Source organism: Pseudorca crassidens, chromosome 8 (genome assembly GCF_039906515.1).
Source record: "Pseudorca crassidens isolate mPseCra1 chromosome 8, mPseCra1.hap1, whole genome shotgun sequence".
Lineage (NCBI taxonomy): Eukaryota > Metazoa > Chordata > Mammalia > Artiodactyla > Delphinidae > Pseudorca > Pseudorca crassidens.
In genome coordinates, this window is record NC_090303.1 from 24,540,891 (window position 1) to 24,553,704 (window position 12,814).

General features: G+C 35.3%; 1 protein-coding gene across 3 annotated transcripts in view; it reads left to right on the forward strand.

Annotated features, from left to right (window-relative positions):
- Nucleotides 1–12,814, forward strand: part of GNAI1 (G protein subunit alpha i1) — a 307,062-nt gene that overhangs the window by 270,270 nt on the left and 23,978 nt on the right. For all 3 annotated transcript variants that reach the window (XM_067746058.1, XM_067746059.1, XM_067746061.1), the window contains 3 exons: nt 1,450–1,492; nt 1,587–1,728; nt 10,883–11,040. In XM_067746058.1, the coding sequence (XP_067602159.1) occupies nt 1,450–1,492; nt 1,587–1,728; nt 10,883–11,040 (343 nt within the window). The remainder of the gene's footprint in view (nt 1–1,449; nt 1,493–1,586; nt 1,729–10,882; nt 11,041–12,814) is intronic.

Genomic DNA, 12,814 nt, shown 5'->3' on the forward strand with positions numbered 1-12,814 from the left:
TGGTTGATTGTGTGTCTAGCACAAGTTAGCTGCTGAGCATTCAAGTAGAAAATGTTCAAAGGGAGAGGCAACAGGGATCATAGCGGGAGTGGGTCAGGAAAGACTGAGGAAGGGGGTAGGTTTGGTGGTTGATACAGCATCACCAGTGGAGCTCTAGGAAGCAGAGCAAATTACACTTTGGCAGGAGGAACAGTATGTTTGAAGATTGGTGGCGTCATCAGCAGTAGGTGTTGTCAGTACTGTAAGTTCAGTGACACTGGAGCATAGAGCATGTAGCAGTGGCTCTGGAAAAATGGGAATATGAGGCCTAGATAATGAAAATCCTGAGCCCTGTCTCTCAGACAGAAATAACAGCTCCATGATCTGTAGCCCTGGTCAAAGACAGTATGAAGCCAAACAGTAGACTTGTCATACCTTCCTTGTTTTGTGTCCTGTGCTCAGATGTTCACAGTATCTAGAGGGCTCTAATTTTATAAAGGGCCATTTTGTTAGTGATATTTTCGTGTTATGATGGCATAATTCTAGAGACTCAAATTGTGAGGAGGTCATCAATATGTAGAGAGTGAAGGAGAGTTTTGAGAATGGGTTTATGACAGGGAATAAAGAAAAACATAGGGGGAGACATTTCTGCCATACCACTGCATCCCCAGTGTTAGCGAAGCATGCCGGCTGTGTGTCACTTGTTCAGGTAATGGTGGTTGACTATATAATGCGTGAGATAGCTATTTTATTATAACGTAATATTTAAAAATAATTTTCGTGGTTTCTTGGCATCACTGGTCTGTCCACTTCACATGAGGCAAAGGTTGAAATTATGATAATTGGCCAGAAAGTTAAACATCTTCCAGTGGGGAGCAAAATCTTGAGTAAAATTTATTTATACTGCTTCAGTTTAAGCTATAGAAGAAAGAATTTTTTTAATACTTCAGGGAATACATAAAAGCATCGATGAAAGCATTTTTTTTTTTTAGCTGAGTTTAAGGATTATGATGTAATAAACAGATGGGACTTATTTTTAAGAAATTTTCTGTATGTTTGGAAACCAATAAAGATCATTTTGATATAAAAAATTCAATCACAGATGTAAAAAACAAACTTGGGGGAAGTGGGGGGTAGATTGGGAGATTGGGCTTGATATATACACACTACTATATATAAAATAAATAAGGGCCTACTGTATAGCACAGGGAACTCTACTCTGTACTGTCCTATATACTCTGTAATGACCTATATGGGAAAAGAATCTAAAAAAGAGTGGATGTATGTATATGTATAACTGATTCACTTTGCTGTACAGCAGAAACTAACACAACAGTGTAAGTCAATTATACTCCAATAAAATTTTTTTTTAAATTACCTGTAAGAGACAGAGAGAGAGTGTGTGTGTTGGGAGTTGGATATACATAAGTGATAAAATTAGAAATCCCTCATTTATTTCCCTTTTTTTAGGTGCTGGTGAATCTGGGAAAAGTACAATTGTGAAGCAAATGAAGTAAGTAGATTTAAAACATTAAATTTTTTTATGTTTAAGTGTACTGTTCCATCAAAGGAAGTAAGTGTTAACTTTTCTCTTTTTGTCTTGTTAGAATTATCCACGAAGCTGGTTATTCAGAAGAGGAATGTAAACAGTACAAAGCAGTGGTCTACAGTAACACCATCCAGTCAATTATTGCTATCATTAGGGCCATGGGGAGGTTGAAGATAGACTTCGGTGACTCGGCCCGGGCTGTAAGTTCCTAAAGTCCTTGGAGCAGACCTGATGAGTAAAAAAACAACTTGCATGATTGACACCATATCGTATAACATAGATTTATCAACTGTCTCAGGACCAGAAGGATGGTAGTGAGTGAAGTAGGTCAGAAGCTTTAGAAGTGAGTGAACTAAGAATACATAGGTTTGCATCATCTTCCCTTTAGAGCTAGAATACTTTCCTTATCCATAAGATGATTGGGACCACTCAATATCCATTGCAGTGTTTTCTGTATAACATGGCATATTGGGCACCTCTGTACCTCCATAGCAGTTTTTAGTAGTTACTACTGAGTTTAGTATACAGCCTACACTGGCATTCTTCAGAATTTGTTTTTATGATTTGGAGTGCTGAGAGGATCTAATTATTTGCGTTCATGCCCAGACTAAAAAGCAGTCTAGTCTCAGATAATGAAAACAGTATACAAGTTTGCTAATCTTTGGAATCAGAGAATACTGGCTATTAGAAAACATCTTTCAGAATTTCACAGCTAGGACCTTAGGAGACAAGCTAGTTTCACCTCTTTATTTTATCAGTAAAGAAACTGGAACCCAAGACATTACACGAAGGAAAGATTACCACACGGTGGTAACCAAGGCAGTGTGCCTGTGCTTCCTTGTTTGGCCCAATGTGTAACTTATTTTCAGTTTGATTGGAAGTAGGCCCAGCCAGTCCATAGGGTATTTTCTTTTTCTCCTTTTCCCCCAGTCCCAGTTTGCTTGCTTAATCTGTTTATTTCAAGTTTTATTATTATTTTATTATGGTTTAATTCTTCACTGATTCTTTTTTTAATAACTGATGTAAAACTTGACCTTCCCAGAAACCTTTAACTGAATCTCTAGATTAATTTTTAATATTTTTGTACAAAGTAGATTTATTATTACTGCTACTACTGTTACCCCTTTTTATAGTTCCCTTTTATTTTTATGTGTTCAATATGTGTATGCTATCTCCCTGATAATACTGTGAAGATTTTTTGCATAGAGACCGTAACTTGTTGTCCTCTTAATCTCTGCTAGGTTTTATTTTTACATAGAGGCTCAATTTGTGCTTAACAGGAAAAAAAATGAATGAAAGCAACAGTAGAGAACATACGTTGGAGAAATCTGTAAAGCAAATCTGGTTTATTTTTTATAAGTTAATCTAATATTTCTTTATAAGTTGCTAGGCCATATTAATTTACTAAGCTTTTCCTTTTAAACAGATTAAAAAGCTTAGTGTGATGAATTAAAATTTTCAAATAGATTTCAAGATCATTTTTGATACTAATTCATAGCATTCTTCTAAATTATCTGAAATAAGATTTGATCATATCCAGACAATTTTTGCCTTGTCAGTACTATGCATTCAGGCTGTAACTTATTCATTTATCTTTTGTTCATTCAGCAAATTTTTTTTGAGCTCTTAGTCTTACACAAAAGAGAGCTACCCTATGATAAAGAATTGAATAAATTGTACTCTAATTCCAATTCATGTGTACAGTATTCTGTGTTCAGATCTTACATGTGATTATTAGAGAGAGAGGTTTTTGTAGCCTCCATTGTATGAGGTAATGATGGGTCGATGCAAGCTGCTTTTTATGAGGTCTTTTTATTTTCATATTTTTCTCTCAAGGAATATTGTCATTTTCTGTCCTTTCTGGGGCAGATTTGGGCTGTTTCAGGACTGACTGGAAATCACTGCTCTCTAACCACAAGCTTTTTTTAAAAACTGGTTTTCTGATGCTTTGGAATCTACATGGGGGCCTGAGCTGGTCATTTTTGTTTCACTGGTTCTAGTTTCACCCACTCTTTTTAGGCTCTCTCTATCTGTCCCCGGGTCCCTTGTTTTCTTCCTACCTTCCGACTGTTACTTCTGTTACCGTTAGCCGTTGTTAACTCTTCCACATGAACATCTTCAGTCTCTCTCATTGGTTCTGATTGCTCTACTCCGTGTCTTTGTTGCCTTGCCTCTACGCAAATCTTGTTTTTCTATTTATTTTTTAATAAATTTATTTATTTATTTATTGGTGGCTGCGTTGGGTCTTTGTTGCTGCTTGTGGGCTTTCTCTAGTTGGGGCAAGTGGGGGCTACTCTTCGTTGTGGTGAGCAGGCTTCTCATTGTGGTGGCTTCTCTTGTGGAGCACGGGCTCTAGGTGTGCAGGCTTCAGTAGTTGTGGCACATGGGCTCAGTAGTTGTGGCGCGTGAGCTCTAGAGCGCAGCAGGCTCAGTAGTTGTGGCGCACGGGCTTAGTTGCTCCTTGGCATGTGGGATCTTCCCAGACCAGGGATTGAACCTGTGTCCTCTGCATCAGCAGGTGGGTTCTTAACCACTGTGCCACCAGGGAAGTCTGCAAATTTTAAAATACTATGAGGCTATTGAAATTGTGCTAAGGAATACAAAGATGAATTAAACATGGCTGAGACAGGAGGAGGGGACTTTGAGCTTGGTATTGGAACATGTCTTAAGAGTTTTCTAGACAAAAACAAGGAAAAAGCATTCTAGAAAGAAGAAACAGTATAGAGAAAGGCTGAATATATTTCTTTTTCTACAGTATCAATTCCTGGAAGTATTAGCCTTTTAAGTTGAAGGATAACCAGATATTTAAGTTTGATAGGTACCATAGTTTTTTCTGTTTTCAGAAAAAAACACGAAGTGAATAATCTTTTCTAGCAACCATGCATCAGTGTCAACTTTCCCAGAGTGTCATTAACTTAGATACATTAACATTTTAATTTTTTAATATCTTAGTGAAAAAATATCTTTCTTTTTTAGTTTTTATTTTCCTGATTTGTAGTGAGGTTGAGAATCTTGTCTTTTTGTATCTCTTCTGTGGACTCCTCTTAGTATTCTTTACTCAGTTCTGTTAAATTCCTTGTCCTTTTCACACTGAATCTCTTTGAATATTAGGGATATTACTTCTTTATGTTTTACAAATGTTTGTATTCAGCATATTTCTTTTACTTTTTTGAAACAGTATTTTTCTTGTTACAGAACTTTTAATTTTCTTCAATCAGTTGTGACTTCTGTGTTTTGTGCCTTGTCAGACATTCTTCAGCTTACAATTAGTTTTTAAAAATTATCTTCCTTTTTCTAGGTGGAATCTAAGTATATTTTATAATCTGATCATCTCTTGCCTACAACCATGTATTAAATACTCCATTCCTGAGTGACTTGAAAATGCTACCCTTAGCATTAAATTGACTGTTTTTCTGAACTCCATTTTTTTTAATTGATATATTCTTTTCTTCCCTAGCTCAGTCACTTATTTTCATAATAAGATGGAAATAATAATAACATCCACCTTACAGCGTTCTGAGAAATAATGACAAGCCTTTACTCCATGCCTTGGTCATAATCTATGCTCAGTAAATGTTTGTTATTGCTGTTGTTATTTATAATGATTATACTACTATTATTTTTGTCAGAGTCACATTATTTTAGTTTCTCTTGCTTCATAGGATATTGGTATCTGGTAGGGTAAGTGCACCCATCCCATTGTTCTTTTTTAACCAAAATATAAAGGCTATAATGCATTTCTCTTCCAGATAAACTTGGGAATCAACTTAATTCCTCACATCCCTTTTGAAACAAACAAAAAAAGCCTGTCAGTATCTTTATTGGAATTACATTTTAATATGTAGGTTAACTGGGTGAGAACTGACTAAAAGATGTAAAATTTTAAGAGACAGTGACAATTTTCTGTGGTTTGCTTCGTATTTGGCAGCTACCAGATATGCAAAGCAGATTACACATTAGTTATTTAAAATAAGAGGAAACAAAACTGTTTTCAAGGCTGGCATAGAGCAATCAAAATTTGTGCCTAATATCCTTTCAAAACTCTTATAATGCGTGTAGTCAATCTGTGGATGACAGTTTATTGATAAATTAGATTATTTTGTTTTTAATAATGTACAGTTAGGGAAGTGTTGAACAGGGGCCTATCAACATGTCACTGCATCACTTAGAGTTGTGCTGCTCAGAGTGTGGTCCGTGGACAGTGCCTGCACACAGGCATGTGCACAGGTGAGTACAGAAGTAAAGGAAGCGATTAGACCAACTTTTACAGCAATTGACAGAGTAATTTATATATTAACTCTGATAGTTTACAAAAATGTATTTATATTTTACGTCGTTTAAATGTTATTTTTCCAATAGTATTAGTTTTGAAAGATTGGAAATAAAAGAAAATGAAACAAATAAAACACAAGACAGATCTTTCATCCCAGAAAGCTTGAGAAGCACTTCCTTGGAATAAGCTGGGCTGTAAGGAACAGAAAACCTTGCCTAGAATTGACTTAAGCTCCCTTTCACCCCCAAACCTCAGCGTGCTCCTGCATAATGGCCACTTTTCTCTTCCTCTAATTTTAAAATTAATTTCATTATTTAGTTAGATTATGTCTCTGCCAGATTTGCCAGATTGCTTTTGAGAAAGGCTGTGTCAATTTACTTTCCTAGCAGCAGTGCCTTTTCTTAGCACTCTGGGTAGCCAACGTTTGGAGTCTGACATGTTTAAAATATTGGCTAATTTATTAGTAAGTCTTATTTTAATTTAACTTGCGTTTTCAGTTTTTTAATATAACTATGCAGTTTTCCATTTCTTTATTGACTGTTTTTATTTCTCTATGTTAGTGGCTTATTTTATCCTTTATTCATCTACGGATTGGAGTCTTGGTGTTTTGATTATGTATTTGGCTTGTTTGTATGTACTTGTATATTAACCCTTTGTCCACATGTCCCTTTGTCCCTTTCTCTCACATTTGGCTTATTGCCTTTAATCTTAGGTTGTCATTTAAAAATTTTCCCCTGTTATTTCTTCCATTGTGTTTAAATTTAGAAAACCTTCTCTCAACCAAAGATTTACTGAATATTTGTGCTATTTTAAAAGTTTTTTAGGGAGTGAATTTCAACATCGTTTCTATGTTAGTTTTTTAATCCCTCTGAAACTCTGTTGTATGCATGGAATAAGGATCTGCATTATTTTTTTTCCTTTTCATATGGCTATGTAATTATTCACAAGTGTTTCTTTAATAATTGTATTCTTTCCTACTGATTTATCTTGCCACCTTTGTCATGTAAGTTCACATTTGGGATTTTCTCCCCCGTTGATCTGCATTAATACTAGATGTTCTACATATTGTATGTAGACTTTTAATATCTGATCATTTCAGCCCTCTGTCCCCAGTATTCTTTTTCAAAATGTTTCTAGTTATTTCTAACTATCATTTTTACAGATGAATGTTTGAATTATTTATAGTAGTCTGGTTTATCGTTGAGAACTAAGATGAAGAAGTTATAATATTATGTTGTTTTTGATTCTGAGAAATACTGATTTATATATGTGACAAAGTGATACTAACCTTTATTTGAAATGTATTATATGCCTCCAGCACAGTATTTTTCTACTTGCTCAGTTCATGTATTATTTATTACATGTTTGTCTATCTTTTCACAATAGGTTCTATTGTGCATACAAAGAACAGTTTAATGTTTATTGTATTAATTTGAAAATTAAAGCTATATAGTTATAAGATTCATATATATATATACATAAAAGTTATATTTGTGTAACATACTTATTACAATTTCTCTTCTTGACATAACGAAGCTCATGCTCTCTGCAATTTAGTCAAAAATTAATTTAGATGATTTTACTTTTTTCCCCCACCCCTTCCCCCTTAAGCAGTGTTACGGGGCAAAAAAAGAAAAACAACTTCCTCTTTCCTTGCCTCAGTCATTTTTACCTTGGTTACAGTTGTGTTTTTAGAGAAAAAAAGTTTTACATTTGTTTATTTCTTAAAGCAGTTCTTTAACATCTGGGATTAGCACCAGCCGCCATGGAGAGGTGACTTCACTAAAGTTCTCAAGATTTCCTTACCAGTACACTAACTTTGGTGAAAGCAGTATAACTGGCTTAAATTTATAGGAGTGATTGTATGCTCTAGAAATGTGGTAGATTAAATATGTCAGTAATTCTCATTGTATGTGGTGTTCGGTATTGTTGCCTAATGTTATTAATGAAATAATTATCCTAAAGCATTGAAACAAAGGATTTCTATACCTGTATCAATCATGACATCAGTACATTATCCCTGTGGTCAGAAATTCAAAGGTGCACTATTTTTTTTTGACACTCCTTTATCATATTACTTAGACTCTATTGTAGAAGGGCTTTCTGATGTTTTCTATTGAAACACTCATCTAGCCTTTGCTTAACAATTTCAGTCTCTCACTCTCCCTCCTTTTTTTGTGTTTTTGGATAGCTTTGGTTGTGAAAAAGTGTTCTTATTGAATTGAAATCTGATGTCTTTTGCCCTCAGAATTCTTTTTCTTCTCTGTGCCTAAGCACAAAGTCAGTTCTTTCTTATTTGATGATTCCTGATATATCAGAAGACAGCCATCATGGTCCCTCAAAGTCCTCTCTTCCCCATAATTCTCGCAAAATAGGTGACAGCTTCAAATAAAATGTGTTGTCACTAACTAACAGGTGCTCCCTGACCATCACTGTGTGAGAAGAGGCTATTATGTGTCTCTTGACAGGATAGCATTTTCTATCTCCTTTCTGAGTTCCCCAAACATGCAGTTATATGAACTAGAATTTACATTCTTTAAACCATCTTATTTTCATTTAGTTCTTAGTCGTTTGAAAACATACTAACTTGGCTACATCCGAGGATTTTTTTCCTTGCTACTTGCAAATAATTGCCTGGCAAATAAATTTCTTTTTAACACTACAAAAAGAGTTCCTGTAAACTGCTTTACTTACCTGTAGCCCTTTAGTAATCCCTACCCTTTTTCGACACTATGTCATACTGTTTTAGTACACTCAGGTTTGTCTTTCTTTCTTAAATGTTCTTAAGTAACATTTTAAATGAATCTTGAAAAGACTTCAGTCCATGACAAGATAGGATTATTGTCATCATTCTGCAGTTGTCAAATTTATCGTCTTAGGAAGTGGCTGCTTAGTAATTGTTGACTAATATGTGGGATTGGGTGACTACCTGTGGAACTTTAAATTGCACAATCTCTCTATGTCTCAGGTTCTTTTTAAACAAAACAAAAAATCAGGTAGAATAATTTCTAAAGTACCTTCCTGCTTAAATTTATTACTTAAAGCTCATCTGCAGACATCTGAATGTCCTGCTAATGACATGGAGATGAGTATTCCAGTTCGTTTTTTAAGGAAAAGAGACTTCTTTACATTTTGTGAAGAGGAGACATTTTTGAATGCCGCAGTTTATAAATAGAGCTACAGTTTCCCAGGTCTCTTCTTCAGGCTTCTTTCCTGGAAAGTTTGAAGAGAACGTGATCTTATGACCCATATCAGAGGGCATTAGTCTTTTCTGTCAACACATTTTATGGAAATTGAATAAATATATCATAATGAAAGCCATTTTAAAGCTCACTTAAGTGAAAAGCACTTTTCTAAAATGGTTGGAGAAAAGTACATTTGATGTCACTTAAAAATAAAAATAACCAAATTTAGAAATTTCTCATATAAGTCATTTGGAAAATTGAATAACTGTTTACTGGAATTCGGTAAATGGTGCTAAAAACGACTTGAAATTGTGTTTTGTTGGGGTTTATTAAGGACATGGTACAAGTGTTACTTGCTTGCATGCATTTCTCTTGTGATTTACTAAAAAGGGAAACATATGCTTGAATAATAACGTTCCCATGCTGAGTGACTTAATTATTTCTCACGATGGGTTCCATCTGAAAAGAAAATGTTTCACGAACTGGCAGTAGAATGAATGTATACTGTCAGCTAGTACCCTCTGCTAGCCCATGTCACCAAATGCTTCCCTTCTGTATGCCTTATCATAATGTGTGCCATCACTTTGTGAAGAGCTACTACACCACATTGGAAAAAATGCCCCTAGAGAAAAATTATGGACTGTATCCAGTTAACATAAAGCCGCATATCTCAGGCCAGAAAGAATCTTTGTGAAGACGGTAACTTCACATATCCCTTACTTTTGTATTAACTGTGTTATTACCTGAAGACTAGAGTTGTGTTATAGAGCACTGTAGCTACTACCTGTATGTGGCTACTGAGTATTTGAAATGTGTCGAATTGAGATGCATTGTCCGTATAAAAGAAACACCACATTTCAAAGACTAAATATCTATAGTAATATGAAATATCTCAATAAGTTTATATTGATTACATGTTGAAATGATATTTTATATACAGGTTAAATAAAATATATTGTTACAGTTAATTTTACTTTTTTTTTTTTACACTTTTTAAAATGTGCTATTAGAAAATTTAGAATTGCGTCAGTGGCTCATATCTCTTTTGGACAATTCTAAAAATTGTCCAAATTTTGTCTAAATTTGTCTAAATTTTGGAAAATTTAGAATTGTGTCAGTGGCTCATATCTCTTTTGTGGGCTTGATTAACTATGGATCAGAATAACTAAATATTGTAGCCTCAAAACTTAAGCAAAATTTAATTAAATTTATGTGTAGTATTCCTTCATTTAAAAACTTTGCATGCTCTCTTCTGTATGTGTCATGAGTATTTCCACTCCAAAGCTGTGTTTGTTTCCTTGCCTGGATTAGCAAACAGCTATCCCCATCTCCTGGCCCATTGATTTGAAGGTATACATACTTTAAGGTCTTCTGAAAAATCTCACACCATTCTGTGGAACTCTTCTTGCTTTATCCCACATTGATTTCTCCCTTCTCTGAACTTACTTTGCATCTGTGAAGTATATCACAAAGCTAACATTTAATTAGATTCTAAAAATAACCTCTAATGGTGTTAATGTGTTTTTTAGATTAGAAACATTTTGGTAAGGGAGAGGCAAAGCATACATTCTTCTGTTTTCTCAGAAGGGTACAACAGACTGTCAGTGGGTAGTTGGTTAATATATTCTCTCATGAGCTGCAAGTGTCGTCATTCTTTCAGCTCCTTAGTGCCTTGATAGCTGTTACTAATATCACAAAACATGGACTCATGATTTAAGATTATGCTTTTTTGATTAAGCCAATTTTTTAAGTGGTTCTTTTAGAGAAATCCAAGTTATGACACCAATAAAAGGCATAAAGGAAATTCACTATTGCACTTTTGGTAATCTATAATATACTTTATCTGTAGTGTCTGGCTTTTTACTTTTTAAATAAAAATGGACTTTGAATCTTCAGGATGATGCCCGCCAACTCTTTGTGCTTGCTGGCGCTGCTGAGGAAGGTTTTATGACTGCAGAACTTGCTGGAGTTATAAAGAGATTGTGGAAAGACAGTGGTGTACAAGCCTGCTTCAACAGGTCCCGAGAGTACCAGCTTAATGATTCTGCAGCATAGTAAGTAATCATAACTTCAGAACTACACTATCATGAATAATTACTTGGAAGTCAGGTATACCTCCAGGTCACTTTTAATGCAGAGTTGGCTGACACATTCTTATACAACTCAGGATATTTAGGATGACAGTATTTCAAAACTTCTGTCTTTTTTGTGTGTGTTTGTAGGTAGCAAGGCTCATATTTCCCTTGTGTTCAAAAGTTGTCTCAAGGGACTCAGGTAACTAATTGAAACATGCTGAATGGAGCTGTTTCCAGTATATTTCCAAGAAAGTAATTGGAACTTGCGAACATTCACTCTGAATTTGGGTGTATCTCTGGTTTACCTGGGGCTAGCCAAAGGGGAGGGTAACTGATTTGTGTGCTTTTTGTTTACTAAGTGCCTGAGAAGTTACTTGTCCAGTGACAGACACAGAGTACTCAGTGACACAGAGTACTCAGGTAAATGATTTAGTTGAAAGTTGTCAACTGTATGTGCCCTGTTGCATTGGACATTGTTTACAGATATCTAAGTCTAGTTTTTTAGAAGAAAAATCTGCCCTGATTTTCCAGGTGGTGGCTCCAGAAAAGTCTATAAAGGAAGTTTTGATAAAACCTAATCAGGGAGCTTTCTGTTTGATGATCCACGTAGAATTTAAAAAAAAAAAAAAATCAAGGATTTGTTTCCGTTACTTGGCGCACACACTCAGAAATGTCAAAGATGATATGACTAGAGACATGTGCCTTGCACTCATTTTACTTTCCAAAATTACTCAGTCTTCTTGACAGAGCTATTGGCTCTTAGGAACACAAGTGAGGATTAAATAGAAGATGACAGGTATTAGAAGGTCCAGGTAAATACACCTAGTTTGCCACAGTGGAAAACCAACGGGCTATGGCTCCTGAGGACCTTATTATCGTATAGCATGTCATGTATTGCACGTCAGAGTACTCAGTGTTAGGTAAATGATTTAGTGTGAATGAATAAGTAATACAAATTACTGTGTAACCCGTCACAGTTTTTATAATGCTATATTTCTCAATATGTATTTTTAGTGTTTTACAAGTGTATAAACATATAAATTATTACATACATAGTTTATATATGTGTATGTAACATCTTATTGCTGTGTAGCCCATCTCTCCAACTGGTGTCCTCACTTCTACAAGGAAATACTCTTCGACTCAGTGCGTAGGCCTTTGACTCCCTGTTAGGTATTCGTGATGTGATGTATTTTTTTCCATACTACTCACAGATTTACATTTATTTTGAGGTGATTTGACTTATATTGAGACTGTTTGATTCTTTTTTTATCTTTGCCACTGCACTGTAAATTCAGTAAGGTCTGTTTTTTCCCAGTGTTATACCTCCATTGCGTGATACGTGGTCATCACGCAATATGCCCTTAAATTAGTAAACCAAACTTTACAGAAGCTTGAAGAGAAAAATTAGAAAAAAATTCTTAGGGCAAGGACACAGCTCTTAGTGCTCCATACTTGCTTTGGCACCACCAGAGCCTGCAGAAAGATCTAAGTGGAAGTCACTCACGGTGAGAAGGTTTCTCTGAGCTGAGCCCAGCAAGGGGAACTATTTGAATAATTAAGGGGTGCTTCTTAGGGACAATAGATTGAAGTTCCTTTCCCCCTATCTTTCTGGACCCCCCTCAGTATATTTACCAAGACCCTTTTTCCTGTGCACAGTGCTTGGACACGCTCTGAAAGAAACGTGTCACTTTGGCTCCCCGTTATTTCATTACTGGTCGTTCTGATCTTAAGATGGCAATCATGGAGCCAT